At 38.8% G+C, this 20,305-nt stretch overlaps 1 protein-coding gene across 1 annotated transcript in view; it reads right to left on the reverse strand.

The window, feature by feature from the left end:
• The window catches only part of LOC139720223 (polypeptide N-acetylgalactosaminyltransferase 13-like), a 127,631-nt gene that overhangs the window by 40,787 nt on the left and 66,539 nt on the right, over nt 1-20,305 (reverse strand). Inside the window, exons 5-6 of the mRNA XM_071631589.1 lie at nt 17,940-18,110; nt 4,330-4,447 (exon numbers count right to left, since the gene is read on the reverse strand). Coding sequence (XP_071487690.1) covers nt 4,330-4,447; nt 17,940-18,110 — 289 coding nt within the window. The remainder of the gene's footprint in view (nt 1-4,329; nt 4,448-17,939; nt 18,111-20,305) is intronic.

The following is a 20,305-nucleotide window of genomic DNA, read 5'->3' on the forward strand; positions in this document are numbered from 1 at the left end:
TCAAACAAATGTGAAATTTCAAAATGTCATATCTTTCTTATTTCTTATCTGATTTTTGCCATCTTTGTATCATTCTGTAGGGAGTGATTTCTCCTTTCTTTTGAAGTTTATTCATTTTTGGGATGGATTTCCTCTTTAACTTGTTGACAGTATCTACAATGCACCCTTATATAAACACAAAGACATAATCATATCATAGAAATGTTCTATAAACGTGCATTTCGAAAGGGGTGTTTTAAACTTACAGCTGAGAAGTCTGAGACTGGAAATAAGTTCATAACAGGCCAAGATAGCTAACTGCATAGGCTAATATATGACAAGTGATACAACTCTACTCAATGTATCATATCATATATGATAATATGGCACAATTCAGCATGGCAGTAATTTGACTTGTACTAACAAGTGATGTACAGTGTACACAAGGTGTACATCTTCAAAGAAAAGAAGCTGGTTGACACAATAGTCAAACGTGACTGGAAACAAGAAATTACTCAACATCTCTCCTATGTGCATGTAATGATATTCTCCAAGGATAAACTACTGATCAAGAGCTATTAAAGCACTTAATCTTCACTAGAGAAACATACACATTCTTCTATGTTAGTGAGGCTTTCTTTATTGATCAAAAGCAGCAATGACAACAACACTAGTGTAAAGGAATGAGGATAATCGCAGTGATCTGCAGCAAACTGCAAAAACTATTTTAAGAATCATCATCATTATCACGTTACACTTCTGTGGAAAAAGGTTCATGACCTTCCTAAGCCACATATCCCCGTATCCACGGGAAGACTCTCATTTCATGGTACCCCTCTGGGGCTGAGCGACTTAATCCCCTTGCAGTTTGCTCGGCACGGATACCACGCCGCGCGTACGGGAATGCGCGAAAAAAAAAAAACGGCCGAAATCAATACCTGGCAATGGTGAGACGATAAATCAATGCAATTAGCTTTCATGCGCATCAACAGGAGTCTCGATGGCGTGTATTCCTAGCGAGAGCCGCGGCTCTCAGCCGCTGTTTGCCCAGGTTGGATTACCAGCTTGCTAATCACACAAACAGCAACTAACAGGTGCATAGGCTGTTCTAGAATTTCTCCTCTAGTCCTCTCTTTCCTATATTCTTCAGTAATTTTCTTTCACCCTGATTTTCTATTACCTTCCATCCTTCCTTCCTTGATTTTTGTGTTTCTTCCTCTCTATCTTCCTCTCTGTATTCCTTCAGCTTTCTTTCTCCCCATTTCTTTTTCTCTTCTATCTCTCTCTCTCCATCTCTCACTCCATCTGGTTTTCTCTTAGCTCTCTGCATCTTCAATCATGATACACTTGCCATCCCTAAGGTGCTCAAAATATGTCTTTAAAGGGAGGAGTACCTTTAAAAAAAATAGAGAGAGATAGATAAATAGATTCACAGAATGCAGCTACATAAAAATAGCACATTGGTAAAGTCTGCTGGAGATTGGATGATGCATTCGTAAGTTATGATTCTTAAAAGTTTTGTTTTTAACCATGTGCTGTCTTCTCTGGAGAAGAAGCTTGCAATGATGTCACAATTGAGGATTTATAAGAAGAAAAACATACCTGCGATTCTAATAAAGTGTCATTATTTATGAAAAGTACACATTTCATTGGCTTGATGTAGCAAAAATTTCAGGCTCAGGCCCCTCTTCATTCCATTCCCTTGACTTGTTTCAGACATACTATGACATGGATAATATGTGACTCTGCACCTCAAAACAAACAAAAAGTCGCCAGACATGAATTTTTAGTTAAGACCATATTCTGAAAGAGCAGACTTTAAGCTTTAAAATGATGTATAACTCTAATCAAATGGACTCTCCTAACCTATCTAAATATTGGAAAAAAAGCACAAACACAGGAAAAGTGTGAACTGAGAAAAGAGGCTCTGAAGTGCAGTGTCTATTCAAGCGCTTAATCTTTACCAAACCGTGCTGGCTGTGCGATGAATGGGACAAAAAACAGGAAGTAAACCACCAGAGTAACAGCAATGAAGAGATTATCAGATTAAACTGAAATTGAATATGCCTCATTTACACATTCTGTCCGTAATTAATGCCAACTTTGAAAACAGTAGCACTATCCTTTCAAAAGATATTAGAGTTGAAAGTGAAGAGTGTGGACAAGGTTTTTCAGAAATGAAAAAGGGATTCTAAAGACACACCTTATCACACTATTCTACCAAAAATGTTCGAGATAAACTGCTAAAAAAAAAACACTTTCCTGCCCGGTTTATGATACCAAATTTTAGCATAATGTAAATGAAGACCCGCTCTTTCAGAAAATATGAAAAAGTCAAGTTCGACTAGGTAGACCCATTTCACTTATTTTTCAGTCCTCACGCAAAATCAGTGTGTGCGACTTTATGTTCGTTTTGAGGTGCACGGTCACATATAATTCTCCCTGCTTCTGAAGGAGGTTGTAAGAAGTAAGCTCCATTATTCTGCCAGAAAATGAAAACTTGTTGATTGCCCTTTAGATTTTGTTTTATTATTCCCCTTCATCCAGCAATGAACACACACAATCTACTCCTTTTGAACTCTTAATTTCTGAATGAATTTTCCTCAAACTTCACCAATGTGTTCTACTTTATTTTTGCTTTCACTGAACAAATATATATATTCAGGGTAAATTTCCCTTCCAGGAAAATGAAATTATGTGGATTTCTCTTTACATTCTTGCTTTATCGTTACCCTACCATGAGATTACATGACACATTTGTATCTTCATAGCAATTTTACCCCATGATGACGGCACAAGGTTTCACCAAACTTTCATGTTCACAGCTTCTGAACAGATCGTCCAAGTTTTATCAATCTTCACTAATGTATTCTATATTTCTTAAATTCCCATTTCATGATCTGTGACCTCTGATCTTTGGCCTTTGACATTAGATTAGCCCAGATTCTACACTATGCACTTAAGCTTCATGCACCCTGTAGCATACAATGTACCTGTGCCAGTTACTAAAGGAGACCAACTCAAGGTTGCTTTCACTGTTTACCCGTTGAGGATGGGCTGATTTTGCTACAACACAGATTTTTCCCATAGACACCTGCCCGAGCATACTCGGGACTCGTCCTTAACGGGTTAACATAAATTCTTCATCTATTCACTGAAAAGGTGATGAAGAAATCTGGGATGGACAGAATGTTGGCCTGAAGACATAACATCTCCTGCACCCCTTACGGACAGAGGCATGAAAAATGAAGACTAAAACTTTTGCCTCAAGGCATTGCCCCACTAGAAGATGAAGAATCATTCCGTCTCTCATTGGTTCTGTCTCTTTCTTCATGAGAGCAGTCACCACTCTCACCAATATAATGGAGATTATCATCTCTTTTCTTTTATCTTGCAGGGTTCCTGATCAGCCATCAGGTATTCATCTGCTTTTTGAAACTATAAAACGAGTGCTGAATGTCTCCCTAGCCTATAGAGTGTGGATGATCGAACCTCGATCAATGAGCCATGAAGTGGCCTCCTCGGGAGTTATCAATCACTCGCTTCTCGAGGGAGACTTAAGGGACATCCTTTCCTCATTCTGTTTCACGTTCGACTTTTGAGGCAGCATACTGTAAAACCAGAAATTTCAGCGTGCATGAAACTTTCATGAATTTCACGTGGAGCCACGATTCGCGAAAGTAAAAATGCAAGCAGAAGTTTTTGCCGACACAACGCCTTGAATACCAGTGGCAATTTATGAAAGTTTCATACCATGAAAATGGCCATCAGCTGCAACTCAAGAAAGCTTCATGCCATGAATGTTTGTTGTTGTTGTTGTTATTATTATTTACAGTACATTGACCTTTTGACCCAAAGGTCATCACGAGTTGAACTTTACCCTTCTACAACAGATGGTAAGGAAAGGAGCCTGTTGCGCTGCAAAATGGAAATGGACGCAAGGAAAACGTTGTGTGAACATTTTTTTTTTTGGAAAAACCTTCTTTTTTTATGCAGTTTTTGAAGCAAAATGCAGCTCAGAGCCTTGGAAGTGGCTGGCAAGGCATGAACTTGCTGGTTACAAGCAATGCATGTTTGAAGGGAATGGTCACTGAATCGAATACACCAGTTTACGCATCAGCAGAAACCAAGTGCACACTGTACGTTCAGAAGCATAAAAGGACAAAGGACAAAGAGTCATCCACGACCTATACAGTATGTTGATCCCCTTCATCCATGCCGAGCAAAAAAAAAAGCAAAAAAAAAAAAAAAATACAACACGATTCAACTCAAACACACGCAATTACATGGATAGACAGGGAAAACAAACTTTCAAAAAGAATAATGGAGAAACGGCGACTCGCGACTCACCCTGAATGAGATTTCGAGGTTTTCGCCGCCCCAGACGTCCATACCGGCGTCGTACGTTCCGATTTCTTCAAAGTAGCTCTTGTCTATTGAGAAGAGCCCCCCAGCCATGGTAGGGGATCTGTAGTGGGTTGAGGGACAGAATTAAAAAAGTCGAAGTACGATTCCACAGTGTGTTTACACAGGCACTTACAGACAGAAGGAAATAATACAAAACAGAATCCCTTTTTTTTTTAATAAATCAGAATTGAACCCCAATTGAGAAAATTCTGAAATTTAGAAGTTCTGCCCTGTTTGCAAACTTGCATGTATTCATGAAAAATAAAAGGAAAAATGTACAAATTCACAGCTTTCTCATTCTTTGTTTGATTTTGCAGATACTTCCATCTTTCTGTTTCTCTAATTTTACTTTTTTTTATTAGATACATGTGTAAGTCAACTTGAATAGAAGACCATGACAAGTTTCAGCATGGTAATATTTAAGAAATGGTCTAAATACAGACATGTTGCCACATCTTGCTCATAAGGATCCATACTTTTTACTCATGACAATGTGATAGTCATCAAACTATGTAACAGATGGCATTTATTTAAAAAAAAAAGAAGAAAACAAAGCATAAAAAATTGTAAACATCTCTGCTCATAAATACAGCAGTAAATTCAATCACTATTGCATACAGCCAGGCATAGTAAGTCCAACCAAACAAACAAACGAAATAAAAAAGGAATATACAATGTAAGGTACAATAAATGTTTCGGGGGTTCCCCCACTAAATTTTATGCCCCAGCAAATCTTTGTTACTCTAAGATTTATCAGATGATTCATTCTGTAAGTTTCTTACCATCATTAGTTCTAAATGTGCAGGCACCCGTATCCCATTACAGAAGCGCATCGCTGCGATTTCCACAGAAATCAAGCCTCATGTTAGGATCATGAATGTGGTGTCCCTGTGGCATTTTCTTCTATCTTTTTACTTTTCGCCACAGGAACAATTAAAGCACCCGGTATTCCATGAGAATTTCTCCCAGGTTCTATAATAGTTTGATTTGCCTCTGCGAGTCTATTCCAAGGAACTTTGTCTTTTACAAGGCCTCATAGTTCAACAAGAGGTCACACTGCCTTTCCCTTTCTTCTGTGTGTGTGTGTGTGTGTGTACTTTAAAAGTGGATATCTCCACACAAGTAATTTTTCGTGCTCTGCCGGGTAAGATGAGTTTCCCACGTGCTTAATTCCGCAGAATTAAGACATCAACTACGGGAACACACCGCAAGAAAAAACATTCACATGCTTTTATTTTTGCACTAAGCTCCTTTTTGCGCGAAATGCGCAAACATTTCAACACCGCTAAACTTTCCACTTTTACAGTATACCACACCATTGCGTGCTACACATGTACTACTAGGTGTCATTTTTCTTCTTTTTTGTTTTAAACTTTGGTTTTACATAATACAAATGTCATGTCTCAGAATGCTCTGTTATATGCACCGTACCTTGTTTCGTCCCAACGTGAAACAGAGGAAGTTAAATAAAAGTGAAAGAAGGCGAGGAAATCAGACATTATATTTCATTCTTAAGCTGTCACTGTGACTATGAGTCACGTTCAATGTATTTACCGCTGACTTTTCAGCTGCCGCACAATCTCAGCAAGACGGCAACACAATCCTCGAGGGTCTTTTTGAAGGTGATTTGTTGGGATGCAAAATTCTGAGAATTTGCAAATTACCAGATATTTTTGAAGGTGATTTGTTGGGATGCAAAATTCTGAGAATTTGCAAATTACCATAGCAACTTTTTTTTATTCTAAAATGAGAATGCACACCAGTGTCAATGTCATAGATATTTGAGCCTCATGCTCGAGAGGAAGGAAGGCCTAATCCTTTGTGCCATGTCGATCAAACATACATACGATGTATAGCAGAGTGCAGTGGCAGCTACATTGTATGCATCAACCCAAAGTACAAACTATCTATACAAATGTAGCAACGGTTTATCACAGGAAGTGGTTGGAAGGTCACGCAAGCTCTGCCTCCGAGATCATGTTTTAGAGGTCAAAACCAAACAAGGGATGCAATATCAATTGTTCTATTTCACAAAATTGCAATCATACTATATAATGCCTCTTTTCCTTGGTTTCCTCGAGTGTGGACTTTGTTGTGTGTTAAGTTCATATTTAACCTATTTGAGATGACTTTAGCTTAACACAATCTACTCATCCCTTATCTACAGTAAGTATACCACAGCCTTCACTGGGAGTTTAAGAATGATCTATACTCCCTGTCAGAAAGCAATTATGCAGTTTGCAGTTCAACAACGGCACTACATTGTACATGGAAACTCATCACGTTCTTTACCTTACCTCCACTGAGGGCCTCACTATTCTGAAGTAATTGATTGTCAGCAAAGGAGTGACCTTGTTGGTGTAGAGGACATAATGAGAAGGGGGATGAGGCATGAGAAGGGGATAATGCTTTTAGGAGTGGGGGCTGGTGAGGACCAAGAAAGGGGTTGAGGAATGAGGGAGGGAGGGAGGGATGAGGAGATGGGAGATGGGAAGGGGGAGAGATGAGGAGGGGGTGAGGAATGAAGAGAGGATGCAGGATGAGGATGGGTGAGAAATAAGGGGTCGGAGGATTAGGAGGGGTTGAAAATTGAGGAAGGTTTGGAAGATAAGGGGAAGGAATATGAAAGGCATGTGATGAGAAAGGGGAGGAATACGGGAGGAGAGTAGATGAATGTAGAGGAGTTGAGGGATGAGAAGCAATGAGGTAAAAGACTGGAAGAATGAGGAAGGGTTGAAGGATGAGCACGAATGAAGATTGGGAGTTGAGAAATGAGGAAGGATGATGGATGAAGAGCATTAAGGACTGGAATGAGTGTGGAGGAATAAGGAATGGGTGAAGGATGATGAGAAGTAAGGAAGGGGAGGGGAGAAAGAGGGGTGTGAGACAAGGGGAAATGATGAGAAAGTTGTAGGATGAAAAAGAAGATGGATGAGGAAGAGTAGATACATGTGGAGATGCAGACGGATGAGGATTGAAGAAGGAAAGTGGAGGAATAAGGAAGGGGAGTAGAAGAATGAGGAAGAAGAGTGGATGATTGAGGAGTAGATGGTAGATGGATAAGGAGGCAGAGGAAGGGGAGGGGTTGAGGGAGAAGGACCGATGAGGGAGGGAATTAGAAGACAGACAAGGGGGAACTAAGGGATGGGAGACAACATGGCGATGGATCGGTGGTAAAGGGGGCTAAGTGGTAGTAGTCCGGGGGCCACTTTCTGAACCTGAGTAAATACTCCCCCAATACGTGGGCGCTTCAAGCACCACAGCAGGATCGGTGTGACAATTTGCGGTATTCTGAAGGCACAGCAATGATCTAACAGCCCCAGCATTCACCAGCTCTTCACAGGAAAAGAAGTTGTTGAAAGGCAGAAAACTGCATACAGTTGCTCTGAGCAGATGAAATTGCAAATTCGCACAAATCAAAACTCAAAAACTTGGTAAAGACCACATACACTACCAAATACTCCACAATAATATTGGCAGGTGGGAGTAGGGTTTAACATTGCGGCATCATTTCTAACCTTTTTCAACTCTTCCATCCTTGTACCGCCTCTTTTGGACCGTTTCTCCCCCCCCCCCCCCCCCCCAAAAAAAAACGACAACAAACAATCTAGTTGGCAAACTACTAGTAACCAAGCGGAACAAACTCACACTATCCCACAGAATGCAGTGAATATGGAGGCAGACCTACTCACATTTTACTCAGGGCTATTAAAATAATGAAATGTAGAAATATCACATTAATGTAATAGCAAAGCAAAATGTTTTCTATATTTAGAACTGTGATTGCCAGATATAAATCCCTGCTCACAATATGTGCTGGTTGTATCGGTTTACAAAGGCCACATGTTTACATTGTACATCTTGCAATTGTGCAAAACTGGCAAGTCCCACATAAACATGTACGTAGATCTCTGTTCCCCGCATTCACAGACATCATAGCAAAGTTATAAAAATCAAAAACAAAAAACAGGAATTTAAAAAATAATAGAAAGTAGAATGTTGAGCATAGGGGGAAGAGTTTTCACTGCTTCGAACACTCTTTGGAACACCAAGCTGGCTTCAAAACTGGTAGCTTTTTCTCCTATTCCTTCATGCTGTTGAAAGTGGCTTAAATCTAATGTGTACCTTAAAGTATCCTGTAGTAGACAACTGTACGAATCTATCTAAAGTGTCATTTGAGACAAGGCAAGCCTCTACCATCTACCTTCCAGGATACACTGTCCATTGAACATTGACCACACTTTTGTACATTTTGTTGTTGTTGTTGCTGCTGCTACTGCTGCTACTCAAATACAACCCCCTGTTCAGACGCAAGCCAGGTTATACCAAAACTTGATAAAGAAACAATGCACAAAGAATCATCGTATAGCCGACAGACTGTTCAGACGCTAATTTTGACCATTCCGGAAAAACATCGTATAGGTGTGCAGTTTCTCACTAAGCATGTTGTTATGGTCATGAGTGACAGGTACAAGGTCACCTTTTGTACTTGCTCCCATTAAGCCCCGCCCAGTTATATCGTTCTATGGTCGCTAAACAATGGACACAATGGAATGCTGATTCGTTATCGAGTTCTAGTTAAAAACGATGCTCTGACTGACATTTCGTTATACGTCGTTTCCTTAGTCAGCGTTCAGACGTATAAATTCATCGTATGGCTACAAAGTTTTGGTATATCTATACCGTTCTAGTATAATTTTTTTGTGTCTGAACATCCTGCTAGTGATCAGAAGTTACAGAAAGCCTACACAGGGGAAAACATCAATTAAAAAAATGCTGCTGCACACTTCCACAGCCGGCAAGGTGACTTTCTTTCTAGGTCAATCTCAAAAGCCGACAACCTGCTCATGAAATGGAAATTTTCTCGACCCCGCGAGGAAGCCATTCGTCCCGGACCATTTACCCCTGATGAGATGCCACGGTAAGATCTCTTGGCGGTGTGCCACAAAAAAGCTGCAGTGCTCATAAACTGAATTTTCATCAGGTCTCTTCTGAACATTCATTTTGGTTAAAAACAGAAGCATGTGAAGGTATCACATTTTATATTAAACTGTAACCCAAAAAAAAAATGCATACTGTAAAGACTGAAATGAACGGCTGTTTCATAAGTGTTTAACATATCATAGGTAAATGAAAAAAGAAACAAACCAAAAACTCTTTGCATCTGAAAGTTGAGCTCTGGATTACTAGTTAGTTTTTTTTTTCAGTAAAGGCCACCCAGTTCTTCCACTGGTTTGAATGATGTGACAAACATCAAAGAGACATGCAAACATAACATTCTTTTGGATGAGAAATGATGAATACTCTTAGTTAACAGATCCTTTATGGAGAGTGACATACATAATGTACGGCACACATCCTCAATACATGATTGTAAGATGAAACAAAGAAAGTGTTGTCCATTACATTTGTCGACTAATTATTAAAAGCCAGAGAGCAGCTTTAGTTTCAAAACATTTAACAAATATGGATAGGATGGGGGAGGTAGCAGGAAGAGGTGGGGGAGGGGGGAGTTTTCATTGCATCCCTGTGAAGAGAAAGGGCATCCCAAAGAAAATGCTGGTTCAATTCTCTTTGTTCTTCACCTTATCAACTTCCGCTAACCCTTTCCATGCCAGGGACTTTGGAAAGTGTGTACAACGCTATGAGGTTTTGTGTGACAATCTGCACACAGGGCAAACGAGGGGTTCATTCTTGGTCCAACAGATATAGACCAACAGCAACACATTATCCAGGGGCTGGCAACATGCACACATCGAAACAGGGAGGTTGAAAAGAGCAATCAGGGAGAAATTTGTGCACTATGTGCATTTCAGTACAGGTAATAATGAATAATTAATACTCCACGAAATCTTATAAGTATCTTCCTGTCCATACATAAAAATGCATATATAAAATATAACAGAAATTTCTAAATTTCTAAATTTGTCTGAATGCTACTTCCTTTTTCTCTTTGTAACTCCTTTTACCTTAATGTATTAATTCATAGTGTATTTCTTTATCCTCATCCATCCATCTTTCTCCATCTATCTCTTTTTATCTTCTTTCCATCTATCTTTCTATGTTTGCATATACATGTATATCCCTTTTTATCTACCGTAAAGTTCCGTGTATAAGACGCACTATTTTTTCATCGGAAAACGTTGAAAATCGGGGGTGCGTCGTATACACGGGTACAGTCAAATCACGGAAAAAAATCCGTCATGTACACCCAATTTTATAAGGCCAACTTGGGGCCATGTATGCCCATCAACGTTTGGAAGGTAAGCAATCACTAGAACTTACGGATAAAAGAGCGATCTTTCAATCTGGACACACACAAAAGCTGCAAATACGAGATAAACTTACATCGGCCTTGTGCAGTAACGATGTATCAATCTGGCCATAGACAACAGCTGTAACACTAACAGCACTGCTGTATGCTACCGATGTCAGTCTACCAAGCTACCAACAGCCAACCTAGTAGCTGGAATACGCGATGTACAGGTATCATTACTAAATTACCGATACCGTAAAACTTATCAATGTACTAGTATCAATATGGCCATAGACAAAAGCTGTAAAATACGGAGTAGGATCGACACTATGTCACCGTAAATATGAACGATGTGTGAAGCATGCATGCATATCCATGTCGTTCGTTTGCTCTTCATTTCACGAGTGCAAGACCATACTGTAGGATGATAGCATAGCTACACTGTGCTGTAGCTAGCTAGCTAGCTAGCTAGCAAGCCTTTGGCAAAGGCAGCAGCTGCATGTAAAATTGTTATGCAGAGAGCTTTGCAATGGACTCGCGTGCACACAGCGATCGGATCGAAGCGCTTGCCCGTTGCGCGCTGTGTGTGCAAGTCCATTGCTCTCTGTGTGCTTGTGCTGAAATTATAGCGAGCTGCCTTTTGCAAAAGGCTAGCACTGTGCATACAAGCATGGTACAAGAGACACACATGTTACTGGTAACAGTGCATGAGTGTAATTACCGTACGCACCGTACGTCTTGCCGTATGATCCCTCTACTACACTTGTTGATGTTTTTCTTATTTTTCGTGATGAACCTTCCACTCTGACATGCGTCAATATGCAAGACACCCTCTGCTATGTATGACAGCAAAGATCGTACTGTTACTCATGAGTATGATATGCATGACACATGTACCACGATTGAAAGGCGAAACAAATAGAAAGTGAGTACCGAGACAAGTCTCGCATTTTGCGTCTTCCATATTTTGTTGATATCCGATGAATACCGTTAAAATAAAATATAAAAGGAAACGAAAAATAGAGCAAATACATGCTGCATTCTAGGGAAATATTGAGCTGAAATAATATGTAGAACACACGCAATATTTGCGTGGACATTTTCGTGTTGTTTTTTTTTTTTTAAATTTTAGGTCCGAAATGAGGGGTGCGTCTTATACACGGGTGCGTCTTATACACGGAACTTTACGGTATACATTTCTTCATCTATCCATCTTTTGTGTCTCCCTTTCTATTTTACCATAATATATCTCTCTCCATCTATCTATCTATCTTTTTATCTTCTTTCTATCTATATATCTATCTTTCTAACTTGATCTCCATATCTCTTTATCTATCGCTTTATCTATAAATCTATCTACCTTTCTATTCTTACATCCATATATCTCTCTCCATCTATCTACCTTTATATTCTTACATCCATATATCTCTCTCCATCTATCTACCTAAATATTTTTATATCCATATAACTCTCTCCATCTATCTACCTTTATATTTTTACATCCATATATCTCTCTCCATCTATCTACCTTTATATTTTTACATCCATATAACTCTCTCCATCTATTTACCTTTATATTTTTATATCCATATAACTTTCTCCATCTATCTACCTTTATATTTTTATATCCATATAACTCTCTCCATCTATCTACCTTTATATTTTTATATCCATATAACTTTCTCCATCTATCTACCTTTATATTTTTATATCCATATAACTCTCTCCATCTATCTACCTTTATATTTTTACATCCATATATCTATCTCCATTTATCTACCTTTATATTCTTACATCCATATATCTCTCTCCATCTATATGTCCATATCTATCCTTCTAATGTTCTATCCATCCATATATATGCATCTCTTTATCTATTCATCCATTATCTGTCTCTCTCTCCATCCTTCCATTTTTCTATCTTTCCATCTGTCTCCTCTATTCACTTCATTTATCCATCTACTCATTCATCACTTGACTATCTGTCTAGAGATGAATAGAGTCATCTACCACTCTATCTGTATACCTATCTCCCAATCTCTCTCATTGTGTTGTCTCATTTGATGCTGTTTGTTATTCTAACTTCCTTCACATTGATATTTTCTATTGGTTAAAGTTCAAGGCCTAATCTCCGGGTATATAGTGTAAGTACTAGTAGCCATGGCAACCACTCGGTCATTAGACGACAGTAAATCAGCCACATTCACTTTCACATGCAATTTGGCATGAGATGAAAGATTAGTCTCAGTTCCCTATAGAATCACAAATGACTTGCCTGTAGAATGCACTTTACTCATAGGAAAGTGAACAACATACTGTAATGAATTCTCATGGATTACAGGGGAAGAGTTGTGGTTTGTGCACAAGCATTCAATAAGCCAGTTCGGGGGTTCCACTTTGAGCATGAACAGAACAAGGTCATTTGTACCAATGGGGCACATTGGTATTTAGATTCACTAAGATAAGCAGCTGCGGTGTAATGATCATTCATGTAGTCTTCATAAACACGGTGCTTGCCAGCACATCCAACTGACAACAGAAATTGTATTTGGAAATATCAATACAAAAAAAGATTGTTAATACATTCAATGCAGAATAAGGAAATGGATGCTTTCCGAAGTGTTAATTGATGGGCCATTCTCGTCACCTGGGCACCGTTTCATGAAAGTTGTCAGCCCTGACAAGTTGTCAGTCTCTGACAATCACCATAGTAACAGTCAGACACCAGAGCTTCTCAGCCAATCAAAACCAAGGATTTTACCAAAATTGAGACTGACAACTTGTCAGGGCTGACAACTTTCATGAAACAGTGCCCTGGTCTACACAAATTCATTTTTTGTTTGAACACGACTGATGAATTCCATAAATTGTTACGTCTGGCAAGCTTATGCATTTTGTCACTTTGAAAACAAATGAAGTGCCTAACCAACTGAGAAATATGAAAGGTCATTTGTACTCAAGTGCACATGAGCTAACCCCGAACTGGCTTATTGGGAACACAGTTGATTACAATTCAAGGGTTCATTTACGTTAAACCAGGGAAGTGTTAGAAAAGGAGAGACAACTCCTGCTCTCCTTTGAAGTCATGCGCGGCACCGCCGAGAAGTTATGCGCTTAACTACAGGTAAAAATCAGGTGCTTTGACAAAAGAGAGCATCAGTAATCGGGACTAGCGCTCTCACATCTAGAAATACTTGCCCCTACTGCATTTCGCTCTCTCTCTTTCAATGTGATGGCAACAATGAATTTGTGTACCTTGAATTGGAGCAGCGAATCAAAATGCAGTGTAAAACTGACAATTTTAACAGCAAATTTATAGTTTAAAAGCATGCTGGTGCACACTTTAGCGGAGTACTTTATTTGAAAGATCAAAATATCCCTGATTAAAGGATAGAAAACTAACAAGCGGAAATGTGCGCATTATAGAAAAATATTAGGTTTTTAAGATGGCCTATTTTTCATTTCATTTCAATTTGTGCATTACGAAGAAACTAGAAATACATGTTTATAATATTGAATTCTTTCCTAAACTACTCTTAATCAATTCGAGTATTTCATTTAAAATTTTACGGGGAAATAAAGCTTGAAATTCAACGAAAGGTGAAATGCGTTCTTCGTCTCCGATCTTCGCTTTGCAACTAGAGCGGTGCAGACTATATGACTTCAAAGCGCATAGTGGAATGCTAGACATCCCATTGTAACACTTTGAACCAAAACATGTGTTTGCATGAATTACGAAGAGTCGTCTATCCTTTTCTAACACCTCCCTGGTTAAACATTACTTTAAGAAAGATCACTGAAAAAGGACATCATGCAATCACCTTAGAGCATCACGTATCATTTATGCACAAAAACATCACAATACAGATTTCTTTTCAGGTCTGCTAATTACATCATGCCATACTTAATTCACATCTTATGGTGAGATGAGTTTTTTTTTGGGTTTTTTTGACAGGATTTTACAATGAAAACACATACAGCATGACTGATCACAGAGTTTACCCTTCTTTCCTGACCAAATTCATCACAATAATGGGTTGGACTCTGCTACAATGAAACCCTTCAGAACAGTCAACATTTAATCGCCAGTGGGCATGGTAACGCCATTTGAACATCCTCATCAATGAACTTTACATTTATGCGGACACAGCCAGTTTCTAAGTGAGAGCAAATTTACCCAGCTCGTTGGGGGACTGCAAATTTACCGATGGCCTGGCTCAGAATTCCGCCTTGAGGCTGCACTGTCCTGGGGAAAAGCTAAACGGTTTGCACACCTCATAATTAACTCGGCCAGTCTCTCAAAACAGATTACAACTGAGGTGAAAGAGACCCATGGATGGGTTTATGTGTTGCCATGGGGATGAGAAGTTGTAAACTCTCAAATAGTACATTAAAACATGCACTGTAACACAAGAAATATTCGCAGCATGAAATTTGTAGCAAATTGTAGCTGACGGCCTTTTTCGCGGCATGAATTTTTGTGAATCAATGCATAAGTGAGTGTGGCACAAGAACTTTTGCGCGCATTTCAATTTCGCCATTGTTTATTCCTCATGAAATTTGTGAAAAATTCATGAAAATTTCATGCACACAAAAAATTCTGATTTTACAGTATAAATATGTATGATTATTACGTAAATATCTGATTATACACAAATATATCATTATATGAATATTTGAATATATAAATATGTAACTATATTTATAATTCTTAGCTGCGTTCAGTATATATGTACATCACTACATTCATATTTTCGTCTTGCATATCTTTTTTCTCTTTGTAGTCTCCATATCTCATGTTATATCAACGTTAGCATAATTATGTTGCAAATTAGCTAAAAATCTCGCATTCAGCCGTAGAAAGACCAAAGGTCTATGTTGATCCCCCCCTCCCCCATAATGAAAAACTTTGACTTCATGCCCACTTTTTTCAAAATGAAAAACAAGGCAGTTTTTAACCCGGTAAAGATGAGTCCCGAGTATTCTCAGGCAGGTGTCTATGAAAAATGCATGCTGAAGCAAAATCAGCCCATTCTCAATGGTTTAATTACACATCTGGAAATGGCTGCTACACATGTATAGCTATGCATTCACACGCAAACACATGTATACACACACACAGTCATACGAAAACACTTGCCTTCACATGTACACACGCACACATGCACTTACACACATTTGTACGTTTGCACGCACATACACACACACACACACACACACTGCCGCCCTACTTGAGGTCTATAGGGATTACTCAGAAATTAGGCTAATCTGCCGGCGTCTGGAGCGCCTCCTCAGTGATACGAATACCCCTGTTCGCTTAAAATCCAAATGAACGCAGACAATCAGACACGAGCAATCCATTAACCCTTTTCTCGCTGACTCAGAGAAGGGTTTCAGATTACAAAAAAAAAAAAAAACTCTACTGCGGGTTTCAGCCAGAGTCAAGTAAAAGTTGATTAGAAAAAACACCTCTGAACCATAATTGGCCAAATGTCAATCGATGAACACGTTTTGGAGACACATGATTCAGGTTTGTTTTCAGACTTACATAAAATACTTCAATTACCATGTTCCCAAACAAGCATTCAAATGAATTTTTTCGCAAGTCTGAAACTCTTCATTACGAGATCACATGAACTCTTTTTGAACCTCTGTTTCCAAACGAGAAATAAATGTGCTTGTCTACTTTATTCTACGCTTCCGCAGCTGTCCCTTTTTGAGCCCTTTATCTCCATGTCTGTCCATTAATAAGCCAATGTCATAAAGGCGGAATCATTAAATGTTTTATGTTTATAGTAGACATGTCCATAAAACATTTGATTCTTCTACTGCTGTGAAAATGGATTTATTCAATCTGCCTGAAACACTCTGCCATGTGTAAATGACAGTGCTACTAGCAACGTCACATGAATACAATTAGACATACAGCACAACATTTTAGAACCAAGCTTTGGAATGCTTGTAGGACTGACTGCACACACCATGTATACTGATATAGTTTGTCTCTTAAAGTTCTATCAAATGTGGATGATTTATAGCTCAGAGAGCTCTTCTACAAATATAAGCCAGCTCAAGGATTGGATTGCTGTCCCATTTAAAAATAAAAAATAAAAAGGGCAAGGGATAGTAACAGAAAGAGACAGATGTGGAGATAGCATGGAAAGAGTGAAATTCATATTTTTCCTCACTTTATTATGATTCTTCAAAATGTAGTAAGCCCATTTACTCTCCCTTGCAAAAATTGTGAACTTAGTTGCTAGGTTGCTAGGCAACCTCTCCAAAGCTGCACAAAAAAAGAGACAAAAAAACCTACTTGAAACTTTGCAAAGTTGTGTGAGCAAATGAAAACCATAGGAATTTCACAATTTTAGTCATGTGACCTTGTTCACTGCCAGATTGCAACTCGCTAGTGGACGTGGGCAGTCTAACTGCATGCTTTTTAACCCTGCTCTAGGTTACTCAAGGCCTAGTTTTGGTACAGTATTGTTGTGTATTTACTGCCACCATGTTCTTACGTCGCTTCAACTAGTTTGTAATACCCTGTAGTCTGACATTGAAAAATGGAGGAAACTAACAGTACCCAGCAGAGCAAAGATGTATTATCATTGTTTGTTGTTTGTTTTTATCATACACTAGGCTATCACAGACGGTAGACTGTGGATTGAGACAAATTTGGCAACATAGACCCCCAAGACTGAGCATGTACACTCCAGCAGAGCAATATGACTTACAACACCACAGCTAAGAACCTGATGATGCATGTATACATTAGTCTTTCAGTAAATTATGTAGTTTTCAGGACCAGTGTATACATAGTAGAATGAATGGTTGCAAAATTCTAAACTGTGATTCTAGCATGTGTGAATAGGCCTTGTGAGTGTAAAGCCCCCGTACGCTATTATGATAAGACCGGTCGAACAACCATAAGAGCGGAAGTATGACGTCACCAGTCTTGTCCTTGCCAGTTTCCAGCCGTGCGACTGGGTCTTAGTGCCAGCCGTAGAGATTTGAGATGTTGAATTTTCAAGACCAGTCGTGGGCTTTCAGCCAATCATGATACAGTAAAATGCAAACGTGCGCAGTGCGCAATGCATACACTTCTTTACTCTACGTTACGGATGCACTGAAGCCAGAACTGTCGTAAGCCTACTTGTTATTGTTAAGTGTGCGATGTCGAGTCGTGTGACTGGTCGTATGCCTTAGAATCGTGCAATCCGTCTGATCATAATGTGTGCGGCGGGCTTAAGGTTTACTGGAGTCACTGACAGAGAAATCACTTTGGGAAAACAATGTTCACCTGAGAGGCAGCGTTCTGTCGCCGCCGCGGCGATCCACCTCTCGCTGCGGGACTGGGTACCAGCGGAACTGGAGTTTCCAGTTGAACCCTCCGTACGTCATGTCGGAGCCTGTGTGGAAGGCAAAATTGTCGTCGCTGATCACGTCAATGATCGGGCACACAACGTTCATCCTGCAGCAAATGGTAACGAGAGGGGAGAATTTAAATGAAAGACTGATAAACAGTTTCCGTGTGAACACAGGGTTAAAACAACAAGAAATGACTGATTATTATCCTACACACGGAATTGAAACATGGGCAATAGAGATGCAATCAAAGAGATCTACAAATTCTGCTTAATGGGAACAGAGATGAACAAAAAACAAAACATCAAATATATTCTTACTTGAACATGTTTTGCCAATTTGTAAACGCTTCTTTCAACCATAACCAAGATAATGCCCTTTGCCAATGGGGGTGAACAAATAACAAAATGTCAAATGATATATCCATGCTTTCTTAAAAATGTGTTGCCATTGTATTGTACACATTTCTTTCAACCAAAACAAGATTATGCTCTTTGCCAAACGAGATATCGCCCAATATCAAACAAACAAGCAACAACAACAACGAAAAAAACTCTGGTTTTATTCAACATATCCTATATTGTTTGACAGTAAACACGGACTGACTAGATATTCCAGTTTCCATATTCAAATTTAAACAAACAAAGAATAAGCAACATTTACATTTAGAGACTTTGGGACAACCTGTTTTGAAATATACTCTCCCTGTCATTATAGTTGTTTTTCAGCGACAGTTATAAGGAAAAAAAAAAGGAGTTAAATAACGCCAGAATTAAAGAGGTAGGGAAGAATTGCAGCATGCCATGACAAACAAGGTAAGTACGACAATTTGGCTTGTTTTTTTCTGCACCGCTTGGGTGTCATCATTGATAATCCTTTTGATTGCCGACTGATGTCTATATATAGGAGACAGTAAAAGCATGAGAAAGAAAGGGAGAGCAAGAAAAAGAGAGGAAAGTGAGAGAGAATAAGAACATCCTCCTCAAAGCTAATCTGGGGCTTTACTAATCATGGAGTTTTTTGGTCAGTGGTGTGTTTTTGGGGTGCCAGTCTTTAAATAACCATAATTCTTCCGAATCACAAATCCCTGAATTAAGAGGATTTTTTTGCTCAGCTCTGTTTTTAGCAGTCTTTGGTTCTTCCAATGTGGCTAGATATGCCTCTACAACTAACTTTAAAAATAAAAATGCATGACATCCAAATCTCTGTAGATGCTTCTTTAAATAACACAATTGAAAATTAGTGCAAATTCTGCTGTTTTTCTTTTTCCAGTTCACCATCTAGTGTGTCACACAAACAGACACCCCATGATATATATTCTTAAAATATAGCAGTGGTCATCAACGACAAAACCTCGCTCAGAGTTCACCTTGGGATGAACCATAAAACTCAGAAGGTCATTACAGCACAAAATCACTTTCATGGAGTGATATTCTTAGAAAAGAAAATATCGTGGTGAGTATTAAACTTGTTTTCCACTTTTAGAAGTCAATGCCCCTCTCTCCATCTCTCAATCTCTCACACAAACAAACACACACACACACACACACACACACTTTCTTTTCGATCTTTGAGTTACGTAGCTGTTAGATTTCACTGATGTAAACTGGATTGCATGGCTTTTTGGTGAATTTAAAAGTTTAAGCTCTAAATAAAGAATTCTGTCTTGTCTATCAGTGGGTTTTTGAGCTTTTAATCCACTCTTTTGTATTTTTTAGGTAGGTTCCCTTTCATAAGGTAACATTAAATTCAACATCTTTCTTTCAAAAGCACATCAGAAATGACACTTTGGGGAATGATCCCAGTAAACCTGGCATCACCAAACAAGAGTTTTCGGAAGTCCTTTTGAGAAGTATTATCATATACCAACATTTGTACCTTAACATACTTAAAAGAACTGCAATTTTGATGAAAAATTATTCCACTACAAACCCTGACATAACTTCCCAGAAGTGCATTGCCCTTTTGATGTTGAATGAGTAATATAACGTGCAACGTTTGACTTTCAGAGAAAAATGGCAAACATTCAAAACAGATTATTGAGGGAGTCTACAAACTTAAACAAAACAAAACAACAACATCATCACGGATGATTATGTGGTAATTTCCCCTTAAAATAAAATGCCAGCACTAAAAAGTCAATGTCATCAAACCATTATGAATCATACTGGCATCATAAATAGCAGTCTATGAATCAATTTTTATTCATGCATCATTCCATATGGTGAGGACGCTAATATCATCAGGTAAACTCAACAATTTATCAATATACTGGTACTGCATAAATGTGTTATGAAAAGT

This window comes from Diadema antillarum, unplaced genomic scaffold (genome assembly GCF_040938485.1).
Source record: "Diadema antillarum isolate AM-2024a unplaced genomic scaffold, OU_Dant_1.0 scf00000123, whole genome shotgun sequence".
Classification (NCBI taxonomy): Eukaryota; Metazoa; Echinodermata; class Echinoidea; order Diadematoida; family Diadematidae; genus Diadema; species Diadema antillarum.